The 12,993-nt window shown below is 34.3% G+C and overlaps 1 protein-coding gene across 4 annotated transcripts; it reads left to right on the top strand.

Moving 5' to 3' along the window:
* Positions 1 to 677: 677 nt before the first annotated feature.
* On the top strand, positions 678 to 11,406 carry LOC126823367 (putative phospholipase B-like 2). 4 transcript variants are annotated; one of them, XM_050552164.2, is made up of 13 exons: positions 678 to 1,134; positions 2,037 to 2,090; positions 2,609 to 2,752; positions 3,532 to 3,793; positions 5,040 to 5,134; positions 5,776 to 5,993; positions 6,120 to 6,208; positions 6,825 to 6,985; positions 7,550 to 7,636; positions 8,049 to 8,120; positions 8,867 to 9,019; positions 10,026 to 10,185; positions 11,192 to 11,406. In XM_050552164.2, exons 2-13 carry the CDS (start codon positions 2,047 to 2,049, stop codon positions 11,378 to 11,380), a joined length of 1,674 nt encoding a protein of 557 aa, XP_050408121.1. In that variant the 5' UTR covers positions 678 to 1,134; positions 2,037 to 2,046; the 3' UTR covers positions 11,381 to 11,406. The 4 variants fall into 4 exon arrangements, with proteins under 4 accessions (XP_050408121.1, XP_050408123.1, XP_050408122.1 ...); XM_050552166.2 differs by lacking the exon at positions 2,037 to 2,090; XM_050552165.2 differs by lacking the exons at positions 678 to 1,134; positions 2,037 to 2,090 and adding an exon at positions 1,433 to 1,698.
* Positions 11,407 to 12,993: the final 1,587 nt, after the last annotated feature.

The raw sequence follows: 12,993 nt of genomic DNA, 5'->3' as shown, positions 1-12,993 counted from the left end.
TGGTACGAAGGGGAATTCTAGTCAAAATGGGTTCAATTTAAGCAGCTTCTCAAATTTAAATTTTTACTGAACTTCAGTTAATGATGCATTATGTAAGATTTAGTGAAGAGTGAGCAGCTAGCCATATTTGCTATAATATTTCCAAAGTAGATAATTCAAAATTAATATATTGAAAATTTCATTCAAATTATTTTATTCTGAGCGACGGTTTCACTGTTTGAAGTTTTGACAAGATGTGGTATAGAATGTTTATTATCGTAGCAAATTGTTAGTTGTTAATCAAGACTCTGCCTCGCTCCTCCTTTTTTTAATAAAATCATTGATTATATTTCAGTCCGTTTAAATTTCCGCCATCCGATGGTACAGAGAGTTGATTGTAATTTTTTTTTGTCATGTGAATAAATGTCTAAAAAATATTTTTTTAACGTTTGCAATCAGAAAAACATCTACAATAGGCAGATTTAACGCTTTACATAATGCATCTTTAAAGGACATTACTAACATTTTTTAAACATTTGCAATCAGAATAACACCTGCAATAGGCAGATTTAACTCTATACATAATGCATCTTTAAAAGACATTACTAAGGGCCACAGATTTTAATAGTAATATAAGTGCAGGAGGACCGCACTACACGCAAAACAAAAATCTACAAGATAAACCTGCGGACAAGACAGAAAATAGACATTGCACCAAATAAACAAATGTCAAATCAAGTGAATGAATCCGGGGGCCAACCGGAAGCATCCACTGCGCTGCACAGTCCCGGGTCTGTTATGGTACAGGCTTCACTAAAAATGAAAAAAAAAAATGATTTACAAAAAAGACGTAACAGAAATAATGCGACCAATCTTGACAGTGGTCGTCTCTTCAATGGCGATAGTCTGCCAGTTGACGTCATGAGTTTGAAAGTCAAACAATTTTAACAATAAGGGATAGAATCTCGGAAAACGCTAAAATAATATGTGATATTAATGGTAATCAGGATTTCAGATATGATTTTAACATAAAAATCATTGCTATGGTTCATCCACATTTTAGTTTGCTGATGATTCCTCTGAAGGTTGAGTGTTGTTATGTGATAGGCCTACTGTTAATAAGGACAACTGATTGCTACAAGATCCGAAAAAGCAGTGAGTACATCACCTAGATTTTATATATGTCCACATTAAAATGTAGTATATTGTTATTACCCCTGATAGATTTTTAATTTTAAATGCTGTGTTTATGTTCAAGAGATGGCGAAAGCATATTGATTTTTAATGATATCCAACTGTTTTGCTCCGATGGGGCAAAATAAGACTGGCATACGTCAAAGTGTGTTATTATTATGAATACTATGAATATGATGGAAATTTGCACGTATATATAGCAGCACTACGGCCTATTCTTCTATCGAATTCCAACTACCAAAATAAGGGATCTATGCCAATGTGTACACTTGACTTCAGTTTTTCATCCCCTTTCAGATCAGACAGAAAAAACGAGGTCACATGTACCCGCTTGTGTGCGCGTAAAATAAATTTTTGACAGTTGGAAATTCAAAATAATGAGTAGGCCGTTATAGTGCCACTGGCCAGACACCTTTTCCCTTACACTGCATGACATGTCCATCTTCATTACCCCAGTTGGTGCAGCAGAGTAAGACATTAGGCCTACATTTAATATTGACATCAAATGGAATACACGTGTGATAGGTATGTCCAGAAAATAATGTTTTTAAGAATATACCAGTCAGTAAATAATCAGATCTACTAATTAAGAATCTAAACTGAACCTTGACCCTTGTACAGTACTGCATGTGATGTGTATATAGAGCCACAGCCACCAGACAGTTAAAGTCAAAATATTGATAAATAGGCCTTAAACAGATATATAAATGCCTTTCACCTTTCATAATTGATATAGGTACATATATGTTATCAGGTTACTCTTTATCTTGATATTAAATACCTATTGTAATTATCTATGGTGATATATTAAATATATTGGTGTTATATGATTGATTCTAAACCTATACAATCATATGGTCTAGATCCAATAAGATGAAGGTTTGTTTACCAATACTAGCAGTTCTTATATCATTCAGGTTTGTTAAGTTTGTTTTCATTTATTCTAATTGGTGTAAATTTAGTAACCAAAGGTCACCTCCCTTGAACCACCTTTTAGTTTTATCTTACTGATGCTATGCTTTAAAAAAAATCTGGTACTTGATCGAAATGAAGTTTAACAAGAAAATGAAGGTTGCTGACAGGGAATGGAGTACTGACTGGGCTGCAGCCAGGAACCCCAATATAAAAGTGACCCCTAAATTAATTCTAACAAAATTTTTTTGTGATTTTGTTTATTATGTTGTACATGTATAATAGGTTTGCGCCAAAAAAAAATCTATCTATGTACCATATTGGCACACACATTGCATTTGTGTCGGTGTGACAGACAATGACTGGAATACCTCCCCTTTTCACTGTTGGTGTAAGAACCCAAGTGCCATATTCAGCCAGGAGCACAGTGATGAAGCTTTATCTGGCCCTGGCTACCTGTCATTTCAGATTAATAATGATAACTGCAAAGTTAAAATTCTAACCAGTGATAGTACATTTTTAGTTATGGTGCTGATAGTAAAGAACCATTAAGAACTTCAGCCTGTGCATTATATGATGTGACACAGCAGAAATTTGTGATTAAAGATGGCTACCAAAGTGGCTGTATTGTATCAGGCCAGTTTATAAACTCGGGAAATACAACCGGGTTAGTCTGTTTTAATTTATTGATTTTTATTAAAGATTCCTGTTTAAGCACCAATCTGAATCAGGAACATTGTGGATGGCACATTAATAGGACTAAAGGGTGATTTACTCTGATGGGATAAAAACAAGGGTGATTTACTCTGAAGGGATAAAAACAAGGGTGATTTTACTCTGAGGGATAAAAACAAGAGTATCCTTATCGAAACGTTGCTTAGTATTAAACTCAGTAATTGGGTATCCTTAAAATTTTACCCTGTGTTACTAAATAAACATTTTTTTTGGAGAATGTTGTACAATGTCGGTAGGGTAGTCATATGGGAGAAAGATAGTGACCATTTTATGAGCGGAGACATGGGTGGAGTTCTTGGTAAAATAAATTACTATCGTTTATCTAGACTATAGAGCTAGAACAAGGCTTCAATGCAGCAGAGCCAGATTATGGAATTGGTTGAGCCCTAATTCATGCATGCACAATACTACTTAACCAACGATTATCAAATATATTGGTTGTCATGTTGCTTTCCATGCTTTTCTTTCATTTGTGCTATAAAGTAGTTGATTTAGAAAATAACAGATAGAAAATAAAAGGATCTTGTCTGATATACTCCTATTATTATTGTTATTTTTTAAAGCAAGCTGGTGCCGAACATTGACTATAATACAGTATAAAATTATTTATCTGTCTAATGTTTTCGGAGCATCAAATAATGATTTTGTGTACTGTAATTATCTTTAAAAAAATAATGATAATACAATGTTTAAGTTTTTCTTGTATTTCAGATGGGGTGAATTAGGTATTAAAAGTGTTGATACTAGTCGCAGTTGGAATGATTCAGCTATGGCTTATGCAGCTGGTTTAGTTGAAGGTTATCTTACCAAAACTCTGATTGAACAATTCTATTTCAATACCCTGGCAACCTATTGTCCATATACATTACCATGGACACCATATTGTAGTCAACTAAATAAATATTTAATATCTAATCTAGATTGGGTGCGTAGTATGATAACAGATAATCCTCAAGATCCCTACTGGTATCAAGTAAGTACAATACAATTTTAAATGTCTTAGGCCTGGGATGCAGGGCTATGGGTGTAAATGCCCCACTGCACTCAAAAGCGTTGGGCAATTACCCAAGTGCCCTTATATTTTTGCTGAATGTTCTTTAAAATATAATAATCCAGCAGTGTATCTTTACAAGTCTTCAGAGCTAAGTGGTTCAATGGATCACTCTTTTAGATGGAACCTGAATCTGAGATTTTTGTTTGTTATACTTATATATGGGAAAGTCCACCAAATTGGTTCTTTTTCCTAGGGGGGGTTGGATGGCTGAATGGTTAGCGTGCGCGCACTGTATCATAAAGTCTGTCATTGAGTCGACTGGCGTGGTTTCGAATCCCCAGTTGTACGTGGCAAGGAGTAGGGTCGCCTGTCCAACCTCGTGGGTTTTCTCCGGGTCCTCCGGTTTCCTCCCACTGCTAAAGACCCCTACGCGCAAGTGAATTATGTAAATAAAATTAAACCATATGTTAGTCCCGAAATGACCTAGTTTGTGTCGAGTGGACGTTAAACCCCATTTCTGTCTGTCTCTGTCTTTTTCCTAGTGATCTGAGTTACATTCTGATCTGATGCGGTTTAAATGGTAACCGGCCAGAATACATCAGATTTCACTATTTTTGCACCAGAATTTGCAAAAGAAAGTTCAAGGGACCACCCCAGGTGAGAGAACACCCACTGCCACCACAACCTTTCCCTTTGAACCTTCCTGTGCTCCTGTCTTAGGTATATTTTGAACTCTGTGAGCATCTTTTTTTTTATGTTTGCTCTGCAGATTAAGGTCATTTCTTTACTAATAATTCGTCATTTTATCAATTCACTTGCATGCTGGGAAGTCTTTTTCATGTATTATACATGTATATAGCACTCAATAGTGATGCTTTGAACCTCACATCAGTCACATCCCAAACAAGACAATTTGTCCTATAGATTTGAAGGTGTTTCGGCATATTTCAAACTGACAAGGAAGTGTATAGCTTAGATGGTAATTAAATTGTGTGATTGACGATTGGAATTCAAAGGGAATTCAGTAGCAATTTGGAAATTATTGAATTCCCCATGTATATAGTAAATAAATATATGTATGTTAGTCTAATATTGACCCAGATTAAATGATCATTCCAAATAGTATGACCAGGTAAATACTATACATTTAGTACATTTATTCATATTGTGAAAAGTAATGTCCATAATTAAAGACCTGAGATTGAGTTATTATTATATATTATAGGTGAGACTATTCTATGAACAGTTAGCTGGTTTAGAAGATGGGTATAAAGATACACCAGGACAAGTTCATCTAGATATTGATGTGTTTGGACTATTGTAAGATCTACCATTTAATTCATTCTTATTTTTCTTGGATTAAATTCAAACTAATTACATGTAATGCACGAGCTAGTGAAAAAAGACATCCATTCCGAAAGATCTAAGATTTTATTATCTTTCCCTACATGATATCTGAAGAAATATCAGGAGTTTTCTCTGCCAGTTCTTACTTTTCGTGGGTAGCATCTATGTGACTGCCAAGGAAACTTGCATAGTCATTCAGATTGATTATAAACAAAGGTCCACTTGTGACAAAAACCCACGTCCATCCATTTATCAAATGTTAAATTAATTTTGTTTTCTCCCTCCTTCTGGAGAAAGCAGGGAACAAATGAAAAGGCACACTATGCTGCTAATTGATGTTAGTGTTGATGTTAGTGATAAGCAATTTGATTGGTCAATGCTTTGTTAAATGATAATTTTGATTCTAAACGAGCGAGAGGGATGAAGTAGAGTAATAAGCAGTTTCATTGGTTGAGACTTTCGAACACAATAACTTTGATTCTAAATATTGAGAGTGATGAAAAACTCAATCACATCGACTACAAGTGTACCAGACACGGACATCAGCCTTGATTGCTTTGTACCTATTGCTCATTGGAAAGCAGACATTTTATGTACTATTTTTCTTTCTAAAGTTTAATGCAGATAAATGATGATTTGGGTGATTTAGAGAAAGTTCTGGGTAAACCAGGAGTAGGTAACTCTCGTCCAATAGGTCATTGTTCAGCATTGGTTAAATTATTACCAGAATATGATTTATTAACATCACATGATACCTGGTCTGGTTATAATACTATGTTACGTATACTTAAAGTTTACGATCTACCTTACTATACTACAGTACAGAAAACAGGTAGGTAGCTGTTTATGCATTATGCTTACTACATGGTAGAAAAGTGGAATTATTTGTAGGGGTTATCAATCTGGTGCCGCTTTGTTATTCCGATACTAAATTCTTATTATTTTCTTTCATTTTCAGAAAAGATAGCTGGTTCCAGTATAAGTTTTTCATCCTATCCTGGTTATCTTTATTCATCTGATGATTATTATATTACTTCAGCTAGAATGGTAAATAACAGATTTATGTTTAAGTAATGTATAACGTTTATAGATTTAGTAGAAATATAGAACAGAGTAAAAACATCAGAGGATGTATCGGCTATTTTGATTGGTCGTTCAACAAAATTAGTAGACCATTGAAAACAGTTGCCTGTATGGGCATAGGGCAATGGTTAGGGAGATTGTCAGTATAGCTACCTACAGTGTGATGTTACATAGTAGCTTGGGTGTTGTATGTGACCCAACATCTGAGACAATATAGTGAATTTCATAGTGTATTCCCATTGCTGTATTCCTATTAGAATTGTCAACAAAAAAATCAAGTTTTAAAGGATTTTGCAAATGTCTGATTGCAATAATCAGGAATTGTTCAGTGCTAATAATATTTTAATAGACTTAGTAGAAAATTAGTTTGGATTTCTGTTATTCTAAGCAGCAGAATTAGCCTTCATCTACAGTGAGAGGTGGGAACCGCTGCATAATTCTGTGAATTCCTAAACAGAAGTCAGCAGAAAAAAACAATATTTTCAGTATAAGATATCCATGGTCAAAGCATTTGTGATAGAAAGTGGTTTTCCAAGAATAGAAATATCAGTTTCATGTTTCTGTGTTCATTGTCTTGCAGATTGTCATGGAAACTACAAATCCTACCAATAATCTTACTTTGTTTCATGGCCTGAAACCTGAGGGAATCGTCATGGAAGGAATACGAAACCAAGTAGCCAATCGAATGGCTAATTCAGGTCTTGAATGGGCCCAGATTTTTTCGAAATATAACAGTGGAACGTAAGTTAAATGTGACATATTTTCAACACTCCCATTTTACACATATTGCAAGGGTTAAATCTTAGTAAATTTCTAACGGGGGCACTTTAATAAGTCTACTAATTTATATCATTCCAAGAAAAAGAAAGTTTCAGGTATTTTAATTTCAAATTCTATCTGAGGCTCATAAAATATGTAGCAGTAACCAACTAATTTTAAGCAAATGTAAAAAAGAGAGAGAGAAACCATTCGGCCACCGAACTCCCGACATGTAAAAAGGCATTTGCATAAATTATTTTAAACTCCAGTTGGACAGAAGAAAAAAAACCCACAAATACCAAAACTCAAGATATATACTGTAACATAATTAGCTAACATATGATTTGGATGAATTTTATTTCAGACTCTAATGTACATGTAATTCCAAATTGTTTTTCAAGGATTTTGAAGTACAATTTAGTGAATTTATTGGGTGCATAATGATTGGATGAGCAGATTTGCAGCTCGTCTTTACAATTTATACTAATTTTAGTAAATGGTAGATGGAACAATCTCAGTTAATAATCTTTGTTTATTTTTGTATAGGTACAATAATCAATGGATGGTAGTAGATTATAAACAGATCACAGAATTACCTCCAGCTCGACTATTAATGGTGCTGGAACAAATACCGTAAGTTGTTATTCCACTTTTTTCAGCTTTGTTTTATGGCTCAGCTTAAATTGCTATGGGTTTATGAAAGACTTCTTTTTTCTCTCCCTATTTTCTGTTTATTAAATTTAAGTGTGAAACCCATTTTGGTGATTCATGTTATTACTTGAAGAGCTTACAACCTGAATAATGAAATCTGACCCAGTTGTAAGGCATTTTTTTTCTGTGCACAATAAAATTCTGACTCTAATTTCTACTACTATTATAAAGAGATTTCGAAATCAGTAAGCAATAATCTATAACAGTAACTAACCTTTTAACAATAACATAAATTAATATCATTCAAAGATTCTTTCCTTTTTGTGCATGTATATATTCATCATGTTTTTAATAAAAGTTTAACAGTTTACAATGATATGTTTTATACTTCTAGAGGCTATATACATTATGAAGATCAGACAGAGTTATTGATGAAGAAAGGTTATTGGTCTAGTTTCAACAGAATGTAAGTACATGTTACATAAGTATTATAGTGAAATGGGGTTTAACATCCTTCTTTTCTGCATCGACTGGGCTAATGAAGACTGGCATATGCCATACAGTGTGCTATGAAGGAAATTTTGCCTGGACAGCAGCAGTACAGCCTGCTCTTATTTCGATTTCCAACTCTCAAGGGTTCTTTTACGTGCATGCTAATGTGTACAAAGGACCTTAGTTTTTTTTGTCCCATTCAAATGACTAGACATTGTCCTTGCCATTGCAAGGAATAAACAACAACTATCAAATCAAGTGAATGGATCTGGGGACCAGCCATAAGTGTCCACTTCTCTGTATTTTGTATTTTCAAATTTTATTTCGACCTGTTCCCATGGTTTGCATGAGAACCCTGGGCACTCATATTGAATTACCCAAAGCAAATTATTCTAAGTGATAAGTAAATTGGTATCTGATGTTAACTTCAAACTGTTAATATTCTGTTAACCTACTGACCTATATTTTATTGGTGTATAATGCATATTTTGAATCTTGGAAATTGAATATTCAATTTTACCAGGTGTATTTTGAATATTGACTGGTACTGGTGAATATTGAAAATTGGACTGGTGTATATTGAATATTGACTGGTGTATATGGAATATTCACTGGAGTATATTGAGCATTGCCAGGAATATACAGTAGAATATTGTCTTGTGTATATTAAATTCTACAGGAGATAGAATGATCTATATTATTATAGATTTTCTATTTTAGCTATTATCCTGATGTTTTTGAGAGGAGTGGAGAGCAGGAATTAATTGATAAATATGGAGATTATTTTACACATGATAAAACATCAAGAGCTCTTATATTTGATCGAGATCAAGGGAGTGTCCATGATATGCCAAGTCTTTTCAAATTAATGAGGTAAACCTTTTATTGTTTTTGTGTAGACAACATCAAAATATGCTGTTCTTGAATCTGGACTGTAATGATGCAAATTAGAACTCGCGTAACATCTTGGATTATGGCCCCTGATTGTATGAAATATCGCAATTTTAGCTTGTGGTCTCTCTAAAGGTCCCAATTTGTATCCAATTTTTAAAACTGTTTCAATTTATCACCATTACAAAATAAAGAAGGTTGAGACAGAAACTGCCTAACAAAATGACCACTCCACATATGCAAATAGTGTAAAAGTATGTAATACCAAATTTTATCTGATTTTGATGAAACTTAAAATATATGTTTATATCCCAAAGATCTGGGTTCGTGTCAATATTTGGGTGTATTGGACCATAACTTCCTGGATTATGGCCCCTGATTGTATGAAAAAAATTTTTTTAGCATGTCCATCTCTTGCAAAATGCAAGGTAACCACTTGTTTTATGAATGAAAGTATCTTCGATCTTGTGCAAATAGATCTTTAGCTATGAGAGGAAACTGGGAAACACAAAGGTTGGGCAGGCAACCCTACCCCTTGTAGATAACAGAACTTATGAAATACAGCTGGCACATTAGATCACCCAATCCCCAACTTGAGCATATTTCTTTATTTGTCACAAGAATGAAATGAGATTTAACATCCTACTTTTCTGGAACAACTGGGCTTATAAAGACAGGTATATGTGGCAATGCTATGAAGAAAAATTTTACCTGGACATACTCTTCATTGAATTCCAGCTGTCAAGGGTTCTTTTACATGCTGGTGCCTTACTCACTTTTGATACCTTGACTGAATAAGCCGACCTCTTTTCTAAATAGAAACTTTCTTTACAAAACACCAAGATCAAATTGTAATTTTGACTTCATTACATTACAAAATTGATTTTTTTACGACTGTCAGTGCAATGATTTTATCAAGGATCCATTATCTCCATGTAATTGACAGAGAACTATAATTTGAGAAGTGTAATATTATGTTTATTTTTAGGTACAATGATTATACCAAGGATCCATTATCTCAATGTAATTGTACACCACCCTACAGTGCTAATTTGGCTATCATGATGAGAGGTGATTTAAATCCTGCTAATGGTGTTTATCCTTTTTCTGAGCTAGGTAGAGCATTAGTAGGTGGAATCGATACAAAGGTAACTAAGAGAAATCAGTTTGTTGACCCCCACCTTTCGTAGAAAGCAGGGGAAGGCGACTATGAAAATGAGTTTGTCCGTCTGTGTCCTTCACACTTTTGATAGAATGTTCAAACATGTTTATTAGGTGAATGCCTTTACCCGAGTTTGGTGATGAGAATTTTCTGATAGGCTAAGCAGAGATAAATAATTTCATTGATCTAGACTTTGGGACACGATAACATTGCTTTATTAGGTGAATGTCTAGACTGAGTTTGATTATGAACACTTTCTGCATAGATTATCTGTCTGTCCATCACACCTTTTGGAACACATTTTAAACTTTGCTTCTAATTGACCTTTTGGGACACAATTTGATTTATTGATGTGTTGGGACAGCATAACTTGATTCTAACTGAGGTTAAATGTTCAAATGATGTGTTGATGTTCGTTAGGTCAATTTCTTGACTTGTACGTATTAGGTGATAAGAATTATCTGCTATGAATAAACAGAGATATAAGCAATTTGAATGACCGAGACATTAGAACACAATAACTTTTAATTGACAGGGAGTCATTAAACTTATATCAGTACTTAGTATAATTTCAACAATTTGATTATCAGAGTCTTTTTATCTGATATAACCCAATTCAGCAGATTATCTACTGTTGATATTTTAAAACCTAAAAAATTAGATATGCAAATGATGTTCAGCAACTTTAAAGATATTTTCTCTTAAGATAATTGGGTATAATGATCAGTTGGTTTTTTTGGACGAATTTAATGGCAAAGCCCCTTAAATTTGGATCTAGTCTAAATTGAGAAATTATGTGATGGAATAAAGTATTGATCAAATTGTAAACTACGAAGTGTTGATTTTGAGGATGGTTGCCAGACTATTTTGCTGATGTAGATAGGTCTCAAAATTTGTGGAATATCTTGCAGTTATGTAGATGGATCTATTTTTACAATAAAATCATTTGACATTGGCTAATTAAAATTAAGTGCATGTTTGTTTTCTTTCAGGCGGCTTCACTGTTATATGTCAAAGAATTATCCTTTTTTGCTCAAAATGGTCCAACTTCTGATGACCAAGCACCCTTTAAATGGAGTGATATTCCAATCAGTGAGCAGACACCACATGTTGGTCAACCAGACGTCTTTGACTTTCCAGTTATTTCTTTTAATGTATCAAATGTATTGAATACTTTCTGATGTGTTTTTAAAATTTGACATGCATACCATTTCCAATTCATTATATTTTTTTTTACTTTCATCTTGGGCGAGAAAAATTAGATTGAGACCTGAAAAAAATCTAGACCACGGAATATGGCAATACATATCATTGGCATAAATAGTTTATTTTTGTATTTACAAATTGATGTTATGTGCATCTAGTAGTCAATCCAGGAAACCTGCACACTACAGCATTTAAAAACGCAATGGTCCACAAAATGTCATGTTGAAATTCAAATATATGATCAACTCTTGACCGAGACGTGGGGGTTATTGGATAGCCGAAGGGTTAGTGTGTGGGTATTCTATCATAAGGTCTGTCATTGAGTCAACTGGCGTGGTTTCGATTCCCCGGTTGTACGTGATAAGCAGTAGGGTCGCTTGTCCAACCTTGTGGGTTTTCTCTGGGTCCTCCAGTTTCTTCCCACTGCTAAAGACCCCTATGCGCAAAAAAATTATTGAAATAAAGTTCAACCATATGTTACGTCCCGAAATGACTTATACTTATCCTATTTATTCAAAAGGCATGAAATTTTCTGGTTTGTGTCACTTTTAACTCAATCTGATTAAAACACAGATCCTATTTCGTTTAGTTTTTTTTATATGAAACAGTCTGTTACAGAAAGTTCTTGGCATGCGATGCATGCAACTGTGGGTAAACCACTAGAAACCTCAGTGCTGATTGATTAATCAGCGTCTGATGTCATAGGGTCAAAAGCCGCTCATATAACCCCCAACACGACCTTCTAGTACAACCGGTCACATCTTCATGTAGTGTAGGCCATTGAAAGTATAAAAGAAACGAAATATAGATCTGTATGTAATCAGATTGCTTTTTACTGAAAATTAATGTTATGGTGTAACCCATATTCAAATCTAAGATAAGTGCAGTGTGCTATGAGGTAAATTTTGTCTAGACAGCAATGCTACAACCTTATTTTGAATTCCAAATGTTCAGGGTTTTTGTTTTTTTAAGTGCATGCTAATGTGTACACAGGACCTTGGTTTTCGGCCCCATTGGAATGACCAGACGCTGTTCTTTGCCAGGCGCTCCTTCCTGCACAACTGGCAAGGGGAAATCACTCCAGAAAATCCAGAGGAACTTTGATGGCTAATACCAGGATCGAGGCCTGGACCTCCAGTTGAGCAAGCCAGTACGCTTACTCACTGAACCACCATGGTTGTTAGTCTCATTAAGCCGGTCATGTATTGTAAATTCAAAAATGCTATTTTAAATGGAGAACAATAACCTCACAAAATTGTTCAGGTGAAATTCAAAAATCTGTAAATGTCAGCATTTAATTAAGGGTATCACCACTTTGTGTTTCTCTACAGCAGTGGTTCTTAAACTTTTTTTGTGAACGGCACACATTTGCAACGCATGAAAAAATAGCGGCACACCCGGCTAAATATATATGAAAATATTTGAATTTTGAAAAATAAAAACATGGTGAGTCAGGCAGCATACAACTGTAGACAGAGATTAATCATAGACACACAGAAAGACTCAAACTAAATAAAGAAAAATACAACTATGGACAATGGTGAATATTCAATTGGTATCACATGGTTTTTCGCATTTTCTTAGTGTG

This window comes from Patella vulgata, chromosome 6 (assembly GCF_932274485.2).
Source record: "Patella vulgata chromosome 6, xgPatVulg1.2, whole genome shotgun sequence".
Taxonomy (NCBI): Eukaryota; Metazoa; Mollusca; class Gastropoda; family Patellidae; genus Patella; species Patella vulgata.
This window is presented reverse-complemented; position numbering and strand designations above follow the sequence as displayed.

Coding starts and splice junctions, on each gene's coding strand:
- LOC126823367 (XM_050552164.2), top strand. CDS start 2,047: ATGAAGGTTTGTTTACCAATACTAGCAGTTCTTATATCATTCAG. Junction 3,794..5,039: donor AAGATCCCTACTGGTATCAA/GTAAGTACAATA, acceptor TATATATTATAG/GTGAGACTATTCTATGAACA. Junction 8,121..8,866: donor TGGTCTAGTTTCAACAGAAT/GTAAGTACATGT, acceptor TTTCTATTTTAG/CTATTATCCTGATGTTTTTG.